The following is a 16,721-nucleotide window of genomic DNA, read 5'->3' as shown; positions in this document are numbered from 1 at the left end:
ATTCTGTATTTAGATTCAAATTCATCATCAGTAAAATTCCTGACAGGCATCTGCCAACGTGCACCTTAATTAAGCAAAATAATCCTTTGCAGAAAATCGTGGACCACTTGGAGGACGCCACCACAACCTACCTGTGGAGTGACGACCTGACCCTCAACAAGTCTCGGCCTCTTCTCATGAAGAACTTGGACCCCCACAACGCCTCCCACGAGATGGCCTACGACGAGAGGCTGGGCGTGGAGGTTCGCTACAACCAGTCTGGAATCCACGTGCCGCTTGAAGTCTACGAAGGATGTGAGTGGCGTGTCGTTCGTCTTGTCTGTAGTGAGAAATTGGCTAGGATTGTTTTCTTGTTATTTTCATCTGAGGCCAACAACTGTTGTGAAAAATAGTTTAAAGATTTTAGGTTATATACATATATATAGATTCATGTAGCTACAAATGTCGTTTAATATCCAATTCACGCTACTTCGGGAATATCCCCGATGGGGAATTATCACCGAAGGGGAATTATGAGTGATAAATGGATCGTTACCGCCGGGTGTGGATCCATTTATCACTTATAATAATCCCCTTCGGTGATAATTCCCTATCGGGGATATTCCCGAAGTAGCGTGAATTGGATATTAAACGACATTTGTAGCTTCACGATTGTATATAAATCACGGTGTGATACATATGTATATTTATTTATAAATATGTATATATATATGAATATGTATATATATATATATATATATATATATATATATATATATATATATATATATATATATATATATATATATATATACAGTATATATACATATACACCTGCATTCCCTGATATCTCTATAAGCGTGTTTATTACCTCATATCTTATACCAGTTTACACCGCTTCTCTATATGTAGATCAACATATTCCTTAGTATACTTATCCCTTCCATATTGTTATTTCATTACCGTTCTCTTAATCATACTATATTTTCTTCTGGTTTAGTGGTGCCTTTATTGATGAAGAATTTCATATTGTTTGACATGTGTTTGAATCCTACAGGAAATCTTAATTTTAGCTTTAATAAAAATTATTTTTATTTTTTGGCTTGCATATGTTATAACACATTGCCAGGATACCTACTATGTAGTACTGAGTATTTTTTACAAGAAATCTTAATTTTCAGTTGCAATGAAATATTAAATTTTTTTTATCCTTGACTTATAACGTACATTGCTAGGAACCCTACTATGTAGTATTGAATATCTAAAAGGTAGCTCTTGTCCATTTTAACCTGTTCGTAATCATTGGGATTACTCAAATTCTCAATAAAAAATGTCTGTAAATCCTGGAACGTGTATATTGAATACAATATTTCTACACTAATATTAAACCATTATTTTAAATCGCTTCGCATCTGAACTTTCCTCACTTTCCTGCTCTTTTTTTTTTTTTAGCTTTCTTAAACATTCTTTCTTTTGCTTACGTCATTTCCATGGCAAATTAGAAGTACTCTGAATGAATCTGAAAAAGATTCTTTGGGATTCTTCGCGCTTGCAGGGTGGTAAAAACAGTTTTTCTAGGCTGTGTTTCCTGGAGTGCAAGTTTTGAGGTTCATATAAGGAATTTTTAATATCTCTAATAATAAGACTTATTCTCAGTTTCTCTATACGCAGATAATCGTTGTTTACTGTACAGAGGATGAGATAGAAACATTCTCTCTCTCTCTCTCTCTCTCTCTCTCTCTCTCGTTCCGTTACAGATGCTCAGTTTCCTGCTGCAGTAATGTGAACGTTACTGTATGTCAGTATTTATAGTTTAACTAAAACCAGTTAACTATTTTAAAAAGAAGGATTCATTATCTCTTGAATTGTTGATTTCCATCTCTGTAGCATGAGGTATTTCTATATCGAAACACGTCTTATTCGAAGATATTATTTTGTCTTCTTGTGATCTTTCTAAAAAAATTTATATGTAGGATGTATAAAAATCATTACATAAAAACACAAACACATACACACACACACACACACACATACATATATACATACATTATATATATATATATATATATATATATATATATATATATATATATATATATATATATATATATATATATATATATATATATATATATATATATATTCATTCCTACAACACATTAGCTGAGGGAAATAAAAATTATTTACTAGCACGGGCATACATATGTATAACCTTATGTTATTGTCTGTAAATATGAACGCCTGTATGTATGTAAGCATCTACCAATCAGTACATTTGTGTGTTTCTAGCGTATGTTTGTCAAGTGTCAATATATTACAACAAATCAAGATTGTAGGCATTACTTCATCTTTGCAATATGATTCATATTAATATCATTTAGTTCAAGTATTAAGAGAAATTGAAAGATTAAATTGTCTGATAAGATTTCACGAAGCAAAAGATTATGCTGCAATGCGGTTAAAAACTATATATAGATTAAGATTAATGATTTAATGTAGTAAGAGAGAGAGAGAGAGAGAGAGAGAGAGAGAGAGAGAGAGAGAGAGAGAGAGAGAGGTGGGCCAAGGAGAACGTAGTCACGTTATCCGATAGTTGTAATTATAGCGAAATCCATTAGGCTTTCCAAATTTTAATTTTCAAGAACGCTTTCTTCATGAGTTTTCCTTTTCCTGAATTATTTTTTCATCTTTTTTTTTACAAGATTAGAGCTTATTTTCGCTAACTTGGATTTTAATTTTGCTCATTGGTATTTTATAGTTTATAAAGATACTCAGATTAAATTGTTTTTTTTTCCTTAAATGATGTAATTTTACACACAGTTTTCCTCTCAAGTGTTATTTATTCATCGTTCTTCATCAGCTTGTAGAAACAGAGTAACAATTTGGTGATGTTGCGAAAGTCTAATAATCTAATGTATAAGGAGACCAGAATAATTTGCAGCTTTCAAATGACTGTGAACACGCACAAGCAGATAGATTCACGCATAGGGTCTACGGTATACATAGTCATATACACATATATTCACACAAATAAACACACACACACACACACACACACGCTTCATATCCTCTTAGGCATAAAGCCTCACTCTGAAGGCAAACATTTACTGAACGTACAGACTCTTATAAAACTTTAGGGATTAATATTATCTCGGAAAAGAGGGAAAGCGTCTATAAATTTTTAATTTTCATCAGTAGCATGTCATCTTTGATGTCATTCTTTCTAGCAAGTAGTTTTCTTCTTTTTTCCTTTTTTAAAGTTAGATGTCAGCGTATTCCTTTTATGATCACAGCATATTTTTATGTTTTTTTTTTTTTTATTTAACGACAGGTTTCAGAGTACCGCATTTATCTAGAGTATAAAGCGCAAAATATGTACTTCATGTATCATTCAAAATACTGTAAGCTCAAAGCTTCTCATCTTACATCAGGAAATGTTTTCCTTTTCAGAACATTATAGAGTTAATTAGACCTCTAGTCTCTCTCTCTCTCTCTCTCTCTCTCTCTCTCTCTCTCTCTCTCTCTCTATATATATATATATATATATATATATATATATATATATATATATATATATATATATATATATATATATATATATATATATATATATATATATATATATATATATATAATATATAATATATGCTTATATGTCACTAAATAGTGACCATAATATTCAGCTAAGGCTGTGTCCTTAGTTGAATATATGTATGTATTTGTATATATACATACACACATATATATATATATATATATATATATATATATATATATATATATATATATATATATATATATATATATATATATATATATATGTGTGTGTGTATATATGAGTAGTAACGATGTACTATGAGACTAATGGATACTTCTCCAGCATATGTTCATTTCCCGTTATTATCCAAGCATTGTCGAACTTAAAAGATAGATAGATACGGTCATTATCCACACATGTAGAATGCATTAAAAAAGTAATGCTCTAATTGCTGTACACCGGTGGTAATAGTGATCTCAGTAGGAAATTTTTAAAAAATAAAATAAACAACACGAAAGTAAACTAGAGATTTTTTCAGAAGACTTTCCCTCCCCCCTGAAGTGTTACGGTGGTAGCTGACCTGAGTGCATATTTATCTTTGTTGTAGGGTTATGGGCCAACATCAGGGAGCATAGGGAACAGGGTATGTGTACAATCTCCTTCCTCAGCGGCACAGCATATGTGGCGTTCTCACCTTACGGTGCAATTCTTCCTCATGACTTGCCATCCCTTAGACTCGTTCCAAATTTCATTGCTTCGGCAGTCGACGGTTTTGACTCGCATTTCTAATTGGCATGATGATTGTAATCAAGAATAATTATAATCAAGAGTGATTGCATAGATAATTGATGATAAACTCAGGAATTTGGTACGATAATGGAATAGGCTTGTCAGTGCTTCATGAAAAGAAAATAATTGTCATTACGCTGGTGAGAGCTCCAACGGTGCCTGAGGAAGAGCATTCAGATTTTTAGTAGGGTAGACACCCCACGCCCCAGTCATTCCCCAGTACCTCCTAATGCCCCAGAAAAAAGCTAATCCTTGTGTTTGTGGTGTGCGAAAAAAAAAAACGCTACCCTAGGAACCAATGCTTTTAGAAATTTCTTTCTATTAACAAGGGCAGATTTTGTCTGGTACATGTAACTACCCTCTTTCGAGCCCTCCTTTTAAAGCGCAAGAAGCTGTACAAAGGCAGAATTCTTCAGGTCCACTTTGCAACAGCCGTTTGAAAGACTCAAAAGCTCCTTGTCTGGTCATTGTTAAGATGTTCTGTGCTAAGGACTGTACCTTTGCTTGTTAATTTAACATCCAAAGCAGCTGAATGTTTCCAAGTGTAAACATGCTATGACCTGTTTGAATCGATATGAGAATTAATGTCCGTCTCCCTTATTTACTGACGAAATCATAATTAAAATAATTTGTAATGTTTTTGCAACGTCATCATAAATTTCCAAAGGAAAAATGAACTATGAAAGGTAGGTTGATTTTTCGTGTTTTTTTTTTTATTTCGTTTCGAAGTAAGTGGATTATATCAAAATTAAATAAAAGTTGCCATATCCACTATTTTGACGCGCGTTATAATAATCCTTGGATAAGTTTTCTTCCTTGTGTCTGTGACCAGACTGTAAGATATAGATTGTATTTTCGGATGTTATTTTAACACTTAGGAATAGTGTGAAAAAGAAATATATGAGGTTTGATCTGTAATTTGACAGAAAAAAAACTCCTAGCTAAGACTTACAAATAATTCTCTCATACGCCCTGGCCTGCAGCCGAGTCTCCTCGTGTTTACCACTACAATTATGCTAGGATTTTGTCTTTTGCATTCGTGGTAGGCATCGTTAATTTGATATGTCACAAAAAAACTCTGTTAAGAATTAGGTACTGATATGGTGCACATAACTACGTACACAGTCTTCCTTTATTTATTTTCTTTTCCATAAATATATTAAATATGCTGTGTATGCCTACCGTATATGTAAAAATACAAGCATATTACCATACATATACTATAGAACACAAGGTTACGATATATTCTTAATGATGTAAAAGCTGCGAAGTGCATTTTATGTTGACAAAAAAGATTATTTTTTTTTTTTAATGGAGTCACTGGTATTATTAAATAAACATTTCTATTTGATTTCAGTGGACAAAAACTAAGCATCATTACTGTACAGTGGTTAAAATCAGAAAGGTTTATTTATTACATTCATTCCGAGAGGCCCCAGTTACGTTCTGTAGTGGAAGGAAATTATTTAAATTCCCAAATTGAAAATTTTATTGTAAGTTTTAAAAAAATGTGCTCGTTGTAACTCGCCTATTATATGCTTTCCGATGACAATTACACGTGTGTCAGAATAAAAATAGGGAATTGCCAGTTTCCCAAAATGCGTCAGGTCTTAACTTGTCAATCTTGGAATGACAAACACCATTGACAATTTCAGTTTATTTATATTTCGTACCGATGGCCAAACGGCGATGATATAAAAACAAAATACAAAATGTGAAAAATAGGTATCCAGGAGCTCTAACGGGTGAGGGGTGCATCCTTCAAGACAGACGTGGATGAACTCCAGACTTCCTAATTCGAGAAAAAGCAAAGACTCGGTTCCGCAACTTCCAGGCGACCGTAACATCGTTGCTGGGTCACCGGCCTTCAAACTACCGCGGTTTTGGGAAACTGGCAATTCCCTCTTTTATTTCTGTCACATTCAAGTCGAGCTTTCAATCGGCTTTGTGTCCCTTTATTGAGCGAAGAATGACTGCCCGCAGCTTCATGTTAACCCACACATCACCCTTCACTAACAAAAGACCCTGTCTTGAGCGTAGAATTGCTTCCAGACTCCAATGTCTCTCTCGTTTCTCGACTTGGCCCTTTCGAGTTACTAAAACGATAGTTTGCCTGAGAGAATCTCACACGGATTCCTAGAGGTGTTTTGTGACTTATGCTATCTTGCAGGGGACACCGGCAGTAGCCTGAACTTCATTTGTTTATTGTTTATTCTTAAGGACGTGTTTGGTTATAAAATGTTTCTAGTGTTTATGCCATGAATTATTTATAATTAGTCTATGGTCAACTCTCATCTCAGTGGAAATGACTCTGTTAATGAAATATTCATGTATTAATCATATTTCATGGGCAATGGTAGATGAAATATTTAAATTATTATTTGGCTGATTTTTTTTTTCTGCTCCCGTTTCAGCATCTTCATAATTATTCGTTGATTTACATTTTGCCTTTTTGAAGTTCAAAGAGAGCCTTCGATCACAGTTGAGGTTACACTGTTTCCCCTTCATTTTTTAGAGAAATGAGTAGTCCTAGTTACATACAGAACTAATAACAAAGAGAAATGCAAAGCACTGTAACAACACAAAAGGAGACAGTAATTACTTTCCAGACTTTCTATCTCTGTCTCTACCTTCCCGGTCTTCCTGACTTCAATCAGATTGCACGTTAACCAAAGAGGACATCGCCTTGATTGACTTTTTTCTCCTTTAGTTTCTTCTAGGTAATCAATCGTATCTTAGAAGAAAAGAGGGGACATCACTCCTCCCACACCCCCACCCTCTCTCTCTCTTTTTATTTCTTTCTCGTGTTTGCCTCAGCTTCATTTTTCCCCTCTGCAATTGTCAACCGCAGTTTTTCTTCGGATCGCCCCTGGTCGTTGAAGAGGAGGTCGAGATAACGTAGCGTCATGGAAAATTCACGGTTGAAGAAAAATTGATAGTTATCGTCATATATACTCTGTGTGTGTGTGTGTGTGTATATATATATATATATATATATATATATATATATATATATATATATATGTATATATATATATATAGATATATTTATATATATATATATATATTTAATATATAGATAGTCTATTGTATATATATATATATATATATATATATATATATAATATATATACTTTGTATATATATATATATATATATATATATATATATATATATATATATATATATATATATATATATATATATATATATATATATATACATATATATATATTATATGACAGTGCATCTTACACAAGACGCTAGTCAAAGGTTTAGCGATAGTCTGCGTCGTAGTTACAAGACGCATTTTTCACAAACATTCCTAAATTTGCGGAGATGCTAAAGGTTAAACCTTCAGTATCAACTCTATATCGGTCACATTGACCAAAAGAGGGCTAAGAACAGAACCACGGCCTTGAGCGTCGCCGAAGAGAGGCCTCTGGGTGCACCATTTATCTCTGATCGAAGCGTTTAAGTGCCTATTGTGTAGGCTGCACCAAGATCTAGGGCTGGACAGTGGCGTGTATAATACTGCGGCATAGGGTCACTGAACGCGAAGCTTTCATCAGGTAATTTGCCAACGTATATTTTTTCTAGTTACTTGAAAAACCTTTCCAGTAGTGATTTTACTTCAGCATAGGCTTTTTTCGTGGAACTAACACCGGAGTATGTTTTTATATTAATTTGCGACAGTGACCAAGTAATTCCTTTGTAGAGCATTATCCACATTATTCAAGGAACAGGAAAAATAAATAACACTAGTATCTAAAGTTTCCTAAGTCTTCTGTGTCACTAAGTCGACCAGAAAAACTATACTTTTAGGCTCGTTTCGAAATTCTGTGAAAAGAAGTGTTTTATTTACGAAGTCCTTTTAGTAATTATAGCAGATAAAATTACAGTTCTGGGTTCATTCTTAAACTGACATTGTGTCGAAGGAAATTATTCTGCTGTGCCATAATGATAATAAGAAAATAATGTAGTGAGAACAGACGAAAGTAGAGTTTTAGGGTCATATACTTGAAATATTTCTGTTCAAAAATGATGTATTTTTCTTATGACGTCCTGTCACTAATTCGAATAGAGAACGTAAGTTTCAGTTTCATTATTAGAACCAGATTTGTGTCTTACGAATTGCGACTTGCATGGGTGGTATTGCAAGCAATATTGCACGCACGCCGTCCTTGTGCTTGAAAAGAACTTTCTCCAATGAATCAATATCCCTTGGCCAACAGAGCAGTGAGGCTGAGGGAGAACCATTTTATGGGTCAACAAACATTTTAAGAGCGTAAATGGCAACGATGAGATATTATGCATTCTTATAAATTATAATTTATTATGTCTGAAATTGTTCTCAAGCACATCTCTTCGATATAATACTTATTCCTAATTATTCAGTTTTACATAACACAGGATAATGAATATATTCTGATGAAGGGGAGAAAACTTAATTGCATTTGGCATTTCTTTGATATTTCATTCTTATGGTATTTCCTGCATATCTGTTACAGTCAGTCATTAATATATGTTATAAATGTACCCTGCATAAATCTATTTGTTTGTCAACATAGGAAGGAAAACTGCGCATTATTCTTTGTGTGAGATTGTTGGTCGTCGTAGAAGCGAAAACCAGGAAAGAATACCTTTATTAACACGACATGATTTTAGCTCTTTGAAAATTAATCTTTTTCATAATGATGACATATTTATCTGATGTAGATCCATAATTGTTATATAGATTTAAATTCATGGTTTTTATATGATGGAGTTTAAAGAGACATGACTGCTTTAAAGAAAGGTGGGTCGATATTCTAACACAACGAATTTGTTAGTTTCTTTCAGTAACTTCAGAAACGCTAACCTTGGAAAAATGATTTTCGCCGTCCATTTATTTTGGACCAGTGCTGTGCTTGGTGGTTCTAGATTTTGTATCTGGTAAAAAACAAACTTGAGTTACATATATTGGCAAAATAAAAAAATGACCAATTTTGCTTTAGCAAGAGAATGGCGTTTAACCAACATTATTTTGATAGATGGCGGATCCGGCTACGTACTAAAAGTGTACCAAATAAAGAAATCACAGTAGTCGATGGGAAGTCGATTGGCATATCTCCTTCCAAACGTGTCTGCTTATCAGTCAAATAAACACCCATCTTCCTTGGCTTGAGGATGTGGCACCATGTTAACACCAGACTTTTGAATGGTTTAATGTACTTGATGGAAATATATGGTTATAATCTTAGATATGCTTCACTTTCCAGAAAAAGTATTGCCTTGTTTCTCGTAGTTACCATAAACTTACCGTTTATCATCGGAAATGGATTCCAAGAATAGGAAGTTTGAATCACAGGAACAGAGGACCATTGCGGGCCATATTTCTAATATCAATATTTTTAACCACGTCGCTAATCCCTTGACCTACATCTACTGTACAAGTAGCCCATTATTTGTTTTGTAACGAATTCATAGATGATTCAGATATACAGATCATGTTTATCCATCTAAATGGAATTTGTCAGTGATAACATTTCGAAGTCTAATGCGATTCCCAACCACTTCTACTTCTCTTCATCCGAAGGAGGATTCTAAAGCAGGTCGTTTGCCCCGTTAAATTCTGTGTTCATTTGAATAAAGGAAATCTATAAGGCCGACACAGATCCCCATTCAAAAGCGTTGGAATTAATTACATGCGCTTTTTGTTTTTCAAATGTTTTGAAATTAATTTTGTGTAGTCTTCAACGTGGAGTAACCAAGATTTTTCCTTAATACATCAATACTAATAACTTACCGGAATTTGATTTGTTTCGTTTGGTGTTTACTAACGAAGTTATTAACTTTTGGTTATAATGAATTTTTATCGGAGATAACTCTCATAGCAAAATGATGAGCTAACTGCCTGTTTTATAGTAGTTGAATAGTCGGGTTATGCCAGTGACCCCACAGTGATTGTTTTTTTTTTTTTAAGGCATAATGATGAGACCCAATTTTGATTTCACACCCAGATTTTTATAATCGACAATAGATTTTAACATTTTATTTTTTGCATTAAAACCATGCCTATTTTTGTTTCCCTTTCAAAATTTTGACGCACTGCTCTGAGATTCCTCAAAGCGAGATGAAACCCAAGCTAAAAGTGACCTTTTTAAAGAAGGCTCAGTTATGCCTCCCTAAAATTTCAATCAGATCCAGAAATTTTGAATGGATTGGAGTGGTCCTCGACCGTCGACCAGGTCTTCAGGGAAAACTTCGAAAGGGACTTGACGCTGATGTGGCAGTACTTCGGGGCACAGACGGGATTTATGCGTGTCTACCCTGCTACCAGGTAGGCCTGCCCAGCGTCTTGATATTTTGCACATTTGTGATGTAACGAAACATTTCTTTGCTAGGTGCAATTAAATTCAAAAGTCCAACAACAATCACTCAACTATTTGAAACTAGCGCACTATACAGTACACTGTAAAATTATGACTTGTGACAATCGGCTGATAATAAATATGACTGTAGAATAAGGAAAGGTCATCACCATGCAATATGGATAAGATTCTTAGTTGTTTTATAAGAGCCAAGGCCAATGGAACCAGGCAGCTTAATGCCCTTCCTAGCTCAGGTGTGAAGAAAATTAAGAACAATGAAGAGGTAGACAGAAGGGCGGGGATTAATCACGAAGGAAGCAGTATAAAAAAACTAACTATAGTTTCATGTATATTTTTCAAAAGGGAGGTTATTAGTAATACGTATGCTAATCAACAGCAATAATTGGGTAGAGTATTAGAGATGAAATTCCTTGTGAGTGCTCTAATGGAGCTTTGTATTTTCAGATGGAAAGTGCCCCCTAACCTAATAGACTTGTACGACGCTCGCATCCGGCCATGGTATGTGCAAGGATCCGTTCCGCCAAAGGATATGATCATTCTGATGGACAGGTATGTTGCGCAAGAAAGAACAGTAGGATGCGGAGATTTTGGAATTATATTCTTTTCAGTGAGATAATCTGGAGACTACTTGTTGAACTGCTTTTATTAGTTTTCTGTAAAAGAAAACTATTGAGATGGCTTTTTGTCTGTCCGTCCGCACTTTTTCTGTCCGCCCTCAGATCTTAAAAACTACTGAGGCTAGAGGGCTGCAAATTGGTATGTTGGTCATCCACCCTCCAATCATCAAACATACCAAATTGCAGCCCTCTAGCCTCATTAGTTTTTATTTGATTTAAAGTTAAAGTTAGCCACGATCGTGCGTCTGGCACCGCTATAGGTGCCAACAACACAGGCCACCAGCGGGCCGTGGCTGGAAGTTTCGTGGGCCGCGACTGAGAGTTTCATGGGCTGTGGCTGAGAGTTTCATACAGCATTATACGCTGTGCAGAAAACTCGATTGCGCCGAAGAAAGCATTTTTTCCTTGTTTTTAAATGCCTTTGAATCTCGGCCGTGTTTTGGTATTCTGGATTGCAAATTATTCTGAATTGTCTATCTCCTATGTATGATAAAGCTCTGATGAAGGTTACAAAATTCCATATGATTCGAAAACAATTCTCTGATGAAATCCTTAATTAAAGCAAGTTATGAAAACATCTTGTAATTAGATTCTTAAGGGATTACTCGATTTAAAAAATCATAACTTTCTATAACTTAACATGTGAGTCATCAGTAATTTTGTTTTAATGAATAAGTTTTTCTCCGTCATCTCGAGAGAAACTGAAATAACTCATTAATATATTTTTGTTTGACCAAATGTTACAAACATTCTTTAGTTAACATGGCTGGATTTTAAAAAATAATAACTTTTATAACTTTAATTGTAAGTGTAACTCACTGGCGGATTTATTAGATGGTTAAGTATTTTTAGGAGAGATTGTTTTCTGTTACCTAACTAATTTAACCTAACTTTGAATAACTTAGGGCACGGCTTCCAACCATGACTAGGGGAGCTTTTCCCCCCTTCCTGAGCCCCATTAACTTGGTCGGCGTAAACATCGCGAATTTGTGTATTGTTACGGCTGGCGAAAAGGTAGCCACTTCCTTATCTCCCTTTCTCCCCCTCTTTCTCTCCCTCAGTTTCTCTCTCCCTCTTTCTCTCCTTCTTTCTCTCCCGTCAATCTCTCTCTCTCCCTCTTTCTCTCCTTCTTTCTCTCCCTCAGTCTCTCTCTCTCCCTCCTCAATCTCTCTCTCCCTCATTCTCTCCTTCTTTCTCTCCCTCAATCTCTCTCTCTCCCTCTTTCTCTCCTTCTTTCTCTCCCTCAGTCTCTCTCTCCCTCTTTCTCTCCTTCTTTCTCTCCCTCAGTCTCTCTCTCTCCCTCAATCTCTCTCTCTCCTTCTTTCTCTCCCTCAATCTCTCTCTCTCTCCCTCTTTCTCTCCTTCTTTCTCTCCCTCAGTCTCTCTCTCCCTCTTTCTCTCCTTCTTTCTCTCCCTCAATCTCTCTCTCTCCCTCAGTCTCTCTCTCCGTCTTTCTCTCCCTCAATCTCGAGCTCGCTTCGCTCCCGTAGAGGGGTGCCGATCGATCTCCCTGAAAATCTCCCTCAGTCTCCAACAAAATCTCCCTCATTCTCCCTGAAAATCTCCCTCAAAAGCTCAACTTCTGTCATCTCCAGATCTGATTGACACAACGATTCTCTCCTTTTCAGAAGCGGCAGCGTTCACGGCCAAACGTTCTCGATCATGAAGTGGGCTGTTAAAACTCTCATTGATACGTTGGGGGAAAACGATTTCGTAAATGTAGCGGCTGTGAGTATCAAGTGAAGGAGGCAAACATTTTTTCCGTATTTTTAGTAATTTTTTCCCCCAAGAACTCAATAGTTTGTTAGAGAGTACGTTTGTCCACAATTCATTTTTTTATTTTATTTATTTGGAGTGGGTAACAGGTAGTGAATATTGTTTTTTTTCTATTAATTAATATTGCTTTTTTTTTTACTGCTATGTTTCATCTTTTTTTCTGTAGCAGTATTCTTAAAAGGTCCTTTTCAAGCTCGTCAGCTTTTAGAACACATTAAGTTAGACGTAAAATTATTGTTGAAGACGGAAGAACATGGAAATATTATATGGAAATATTACTGTATACCTGTGTGGAAATGGTCGCACAAAAAATGTAAGCAAAGGAACTGTATGAAAGAAAAAGGATTGAATTTTGTTATCATAATTTGATTCTTACATATTATACTTTTCAAAAGGGCATCAGGTGAACGGCAAATTGATAAAAAAAAAAAATTAACAGGCTTTTTTAATGTTGCAAGACTTTTATTAAAAAGAATGTCATTGTTTCATTTCTTTCCAGTTCAATGACACAACTGAATGGGTGAACAACTGCACCTATTGCAAAGTAAGTCATTTTGCCCACCTCTCATATGCTTTCAGTCTTATGTCAGTGATAGTATACACAGCGTATTTTTATGAATAACGCATGAATCATTGGATGAAGAATGAAATACAAATGAATTAGCTAAAACATGGAGTGGTTTGTGGTCTTTCCAAAAACCGAATTCCTATATGAAAAACATCAGTCAGAATCGATATGATCTCAGGCTAACGAGACGCGGCAAGAAAACAAGGACTGCTGTCAGCCCCTGGTACAAGCAAGCACAAGGAACAAAAAACTCCTTTACCGGGCAATTGATGATCTTGAGGACGGTGGGATGGCCAGTTATTCGGAAGCTCTGATCTTCGCTTACAAAGCCTTTAAAGAGGTGAGATGAGATAGCTTAAGGAGCCATTATTTATTAGTGGCTTTTATACTGCTTGGTAGATTATATTTCTCAAGTAGTAAACATCCTACACACACACACACACACACATATATATATGTATACATTATATATATATATATATATATTATATATATATATATATATATATATATACATTACACATACATGTATTTATTTATTTATATATATATATATATATATATATATATATATATATATATATATATATATATATATATATTATATTGTGTGTTTGTGTGTGTGTGTGTGGGTGGGTGGTATACATATGTATACATGTAAATACACAGTTGCATATCTCAAACATTAACATTTTTCCATATCCAAATAGACCCTGATTCATTATCTGAATCAGATGCGTTTACCTGTCCAAATAATAATATTTCTCTCTCTCTCTGCAGTTTGAGCGCACGCGGAAGGTGGGCGAAGGTGCCAACTGCCACAAGACCATCATGTTATTCAGTGATGGAGGAACTGAATGGCCGGAGGATGTGTTCAAAAGGTAAGTAGGGTAAATGTAGACAGAATTTTTCATCATGTGTTTATACAGTTAATAGTTTTAATTGCAACGGTCCAGTGCAGTTGAGCGTCCCAGAATTTGGAACGTTTTAGCTAAAATGAGAATTTAAGTGTTTGGTTGATGTGAATTTCGTTTATATATCTGGTACGTTCTAAATACAGTATTCAACTACTTGCTAAACTTTAATCATAATGGTCCTGTATTTAGTTATCGGACTGTTGACGTATTTTGTTCATCTTGTTTATAATAAGAGTACTTTAACTGGAACGTTCAAGTGTTAGGTTAGCGACTTCTGAGAGTTGAGTTAATTCGGATTAAACATTTAAGTATTAACTTCATATTTATAATTGAATGGTACAGTAGGGTTTAATTAATTACAGCACTCTGATCATTGTTTTAGGATCAAGACTGATAACACGAATATACTGAATTGCAGAATCTGGTGAAGATACAGTATGTGAACATAATTCGTTCAATTTAAGACAAGTTAGGTCTTGAGCTTCAGCACACATTTTCATATCAACTAAGGAAATTAGTTTAGGAACTGATTTTCACTTAACACGCGAATTTAAATCGTTTTCAGTACGGTACGTTATAAGCACGCACCTATTGATTTGTAGCTCTACGCCACATCAGTTCCTCATTGGACAGGTGGGTATCGTTCTCAGTAGCACTCTTCTGGGCCCGCGTTCGATTCTGCGACTGGCCAATGAAGAATTAGAGGAATTTACTTCTGGTGATAGAAATTCATTTCTCGTTATAATGTGGTTCGTATTCCACAATAAGCTGTAGGTCCCGTTGCTAGGTAACCAATTGGTTCTTAGCCACGTAAAATAAATGTAATCCTTCGGGCCAGCCCTAAGAGAGCTGTTAATCAGCTCAGTGGTCTGGTTAAACTAAGGTATACTTAACTTCTACTCCACATCTTATGCTAATACCACAGTAGGTGGTTCCACAGGGTTACATATTTGACTCGTTTTATTTCATTTACTCAACATTTGACCATTTCAGATATCTGGCTGACAATGACACCAAGAATGTGCGCGTTTTCACGTATGCAGTTGGCCCCCATCCGATACCAACTGCCGTTTTGAAGCAAATGGCCTGTTCTACGGGTGGGCAATACTCGGTCATTACCACCAGCAGCAGTGTTAGAACCAAAATACAGGTACAGATTAGCACTGTTGGAATCAGATTAAGGTAACAAATAGTAAATACTAGTATCCGAATGATATCACATTAAAAATCTTGGATTTAGTTTTAGTAGCATTCACTGTAAATTTTGATAAGTTTGATTCGGCTGTATAAACCAATGCCGAAGTTTACCAGAACGCTTCTCGTTTATATGACTTAGAACATTATATTATTCAATCTGTTACAACTTCTTGATTAAAAGAGTAAAATTGTAATTTATTAACCAAGCTGTTATTTCATGTACTTCAAATAAAGGACCACCAGTTCCTAAATACCTACGATGTTTGATGGCAGATATGTTCACCATTGTTTGTCTGCTCTGAATGCCTCATATTTTATTAGACCTCTTTTCAGGTTCAGAAAGCCCTAATACATCACATAAAGACCAACTTGCAGGCGATGAAGGGATGTTGATTTGATTTTCAAATGAAGATGCATAGATATTTATTCATAATTCTCACTTTTTTTTTATTTTCCACATTTAAGAATAAGTATTAAAATCCATACTGAAATGGACCCCAAGATAGGAACCATTATATGACCAAAAGCGTCCTTCGCAGGACCCCAGGGTAGGAACCTTTTCTGTGATTAAAAATGTCCGTCGGAGGACAACAGGATAGGAACCATGTCTATGACTAAAAATGTCCCTTGCAGGAGTCGTACACAAGTTTGCAAACTCCAGCTCAGCCACTGAGGGGAAAGCATGGTGAACAGTACACAACTGCTTATACGAGTGCCGTGGTAATTTGAAAACAATTAGAACACCAACAACTTGTACCTACTGCAATCAGTCCATACTCCCTCCTATTTCTCCCCTCTCTCTCCATGTTCCGTCTCCTCAAAAGAGAAGAACTTAAGGCAAAAATCCTGTTCCTTCCCCTTATAATCCCTTCTGATAATCTTTGATTGGGTATGGAAATTCTCTCTCTCTCTCTCTCTCTCTCTCTCTCTCTCTCTCTCTCTCTCTCTCTCTCTCTCTCTCTCTCT

General features: G+C 35.3%; 1 protein-coding gene across 6 annotated transcripts in view; it reads left to right on the top strand.

Moving 5' to 3' along the window:
• The window catches only part of LOC136839420 (voltage-dependent calcium channel subunit alpha-2/delta-1-like), a 195,360-nt gene that overhangs the window by 157,996 nt on the left and 20,643 nt on the right, over window positions 1–16,721 (top strand). For 2 of the 6 annotated variants that reach the window (XM_067105435.1, XM_067105432.1), the window contains exons 4-12: window positions 93–294; window positions 4,125–4,160; window positions 10,490–10,628; window positions 11,125–11,229; window positions 12,926–13,025; window positions 13,573–13,617; window positions 13,820–13,981; window positions 14,422–14,522; window positions 15,552–15,708. In XM_067105435.1, coding sequence (XP_066961536.1) covers window positions 93–294; window positions 4,125–4,160; window positions 10,490–10,628; window positions 11,125–11,229; window positions 12,926–13,025; window positions 13,573–13,617; window positions 13,820–13,981; window positions 14,422–14,522; window positions 15,552–15,708 — 1,047 coding nt within the window. Of the gene's footprint in view, window positions 1–92; window positions 295–4,124; window positions 4,161–10,489; window positions 10,629–11,124; window positions 11,230–12,925; window positions 13,026–13,572; window positions 13,618–13,819; window positions 13,982–14,421; window positions 14,523–15,551; window positions 15,709–16,388; window positions 16,476–16,721 lie in introns of all 6 variants that reach the window. The other 4 variants (XM_067105436.1, XM_067105434.1, XM_067105431.1 and 1 more) reach the window with 3 other exon arrangements.

The sequence above is a fragment of the Macrobrachium rosenbergii genome, chromosome 6 (genome assembly GCF_040412425.1).
Source record: "Macrobrachium rosenbergii isolate ZJJX-2024 chromosome 6, ASM4041242v1, whole genome shotgun sequence".
Classification (NCBI taxonomy): domain Eukaryota; kingdom Metazoa; phylum Arthropoda; class Malacostraca; order Decapoda; family Palaemonidae; genus Macrobrachium; species Macrobrachium rosenbergii.
The sequence above is the reverse complement of the archived record's forward strand: the minus strand, read 5'-3'. Positions and strand labels throughout refer to the sequence as shown.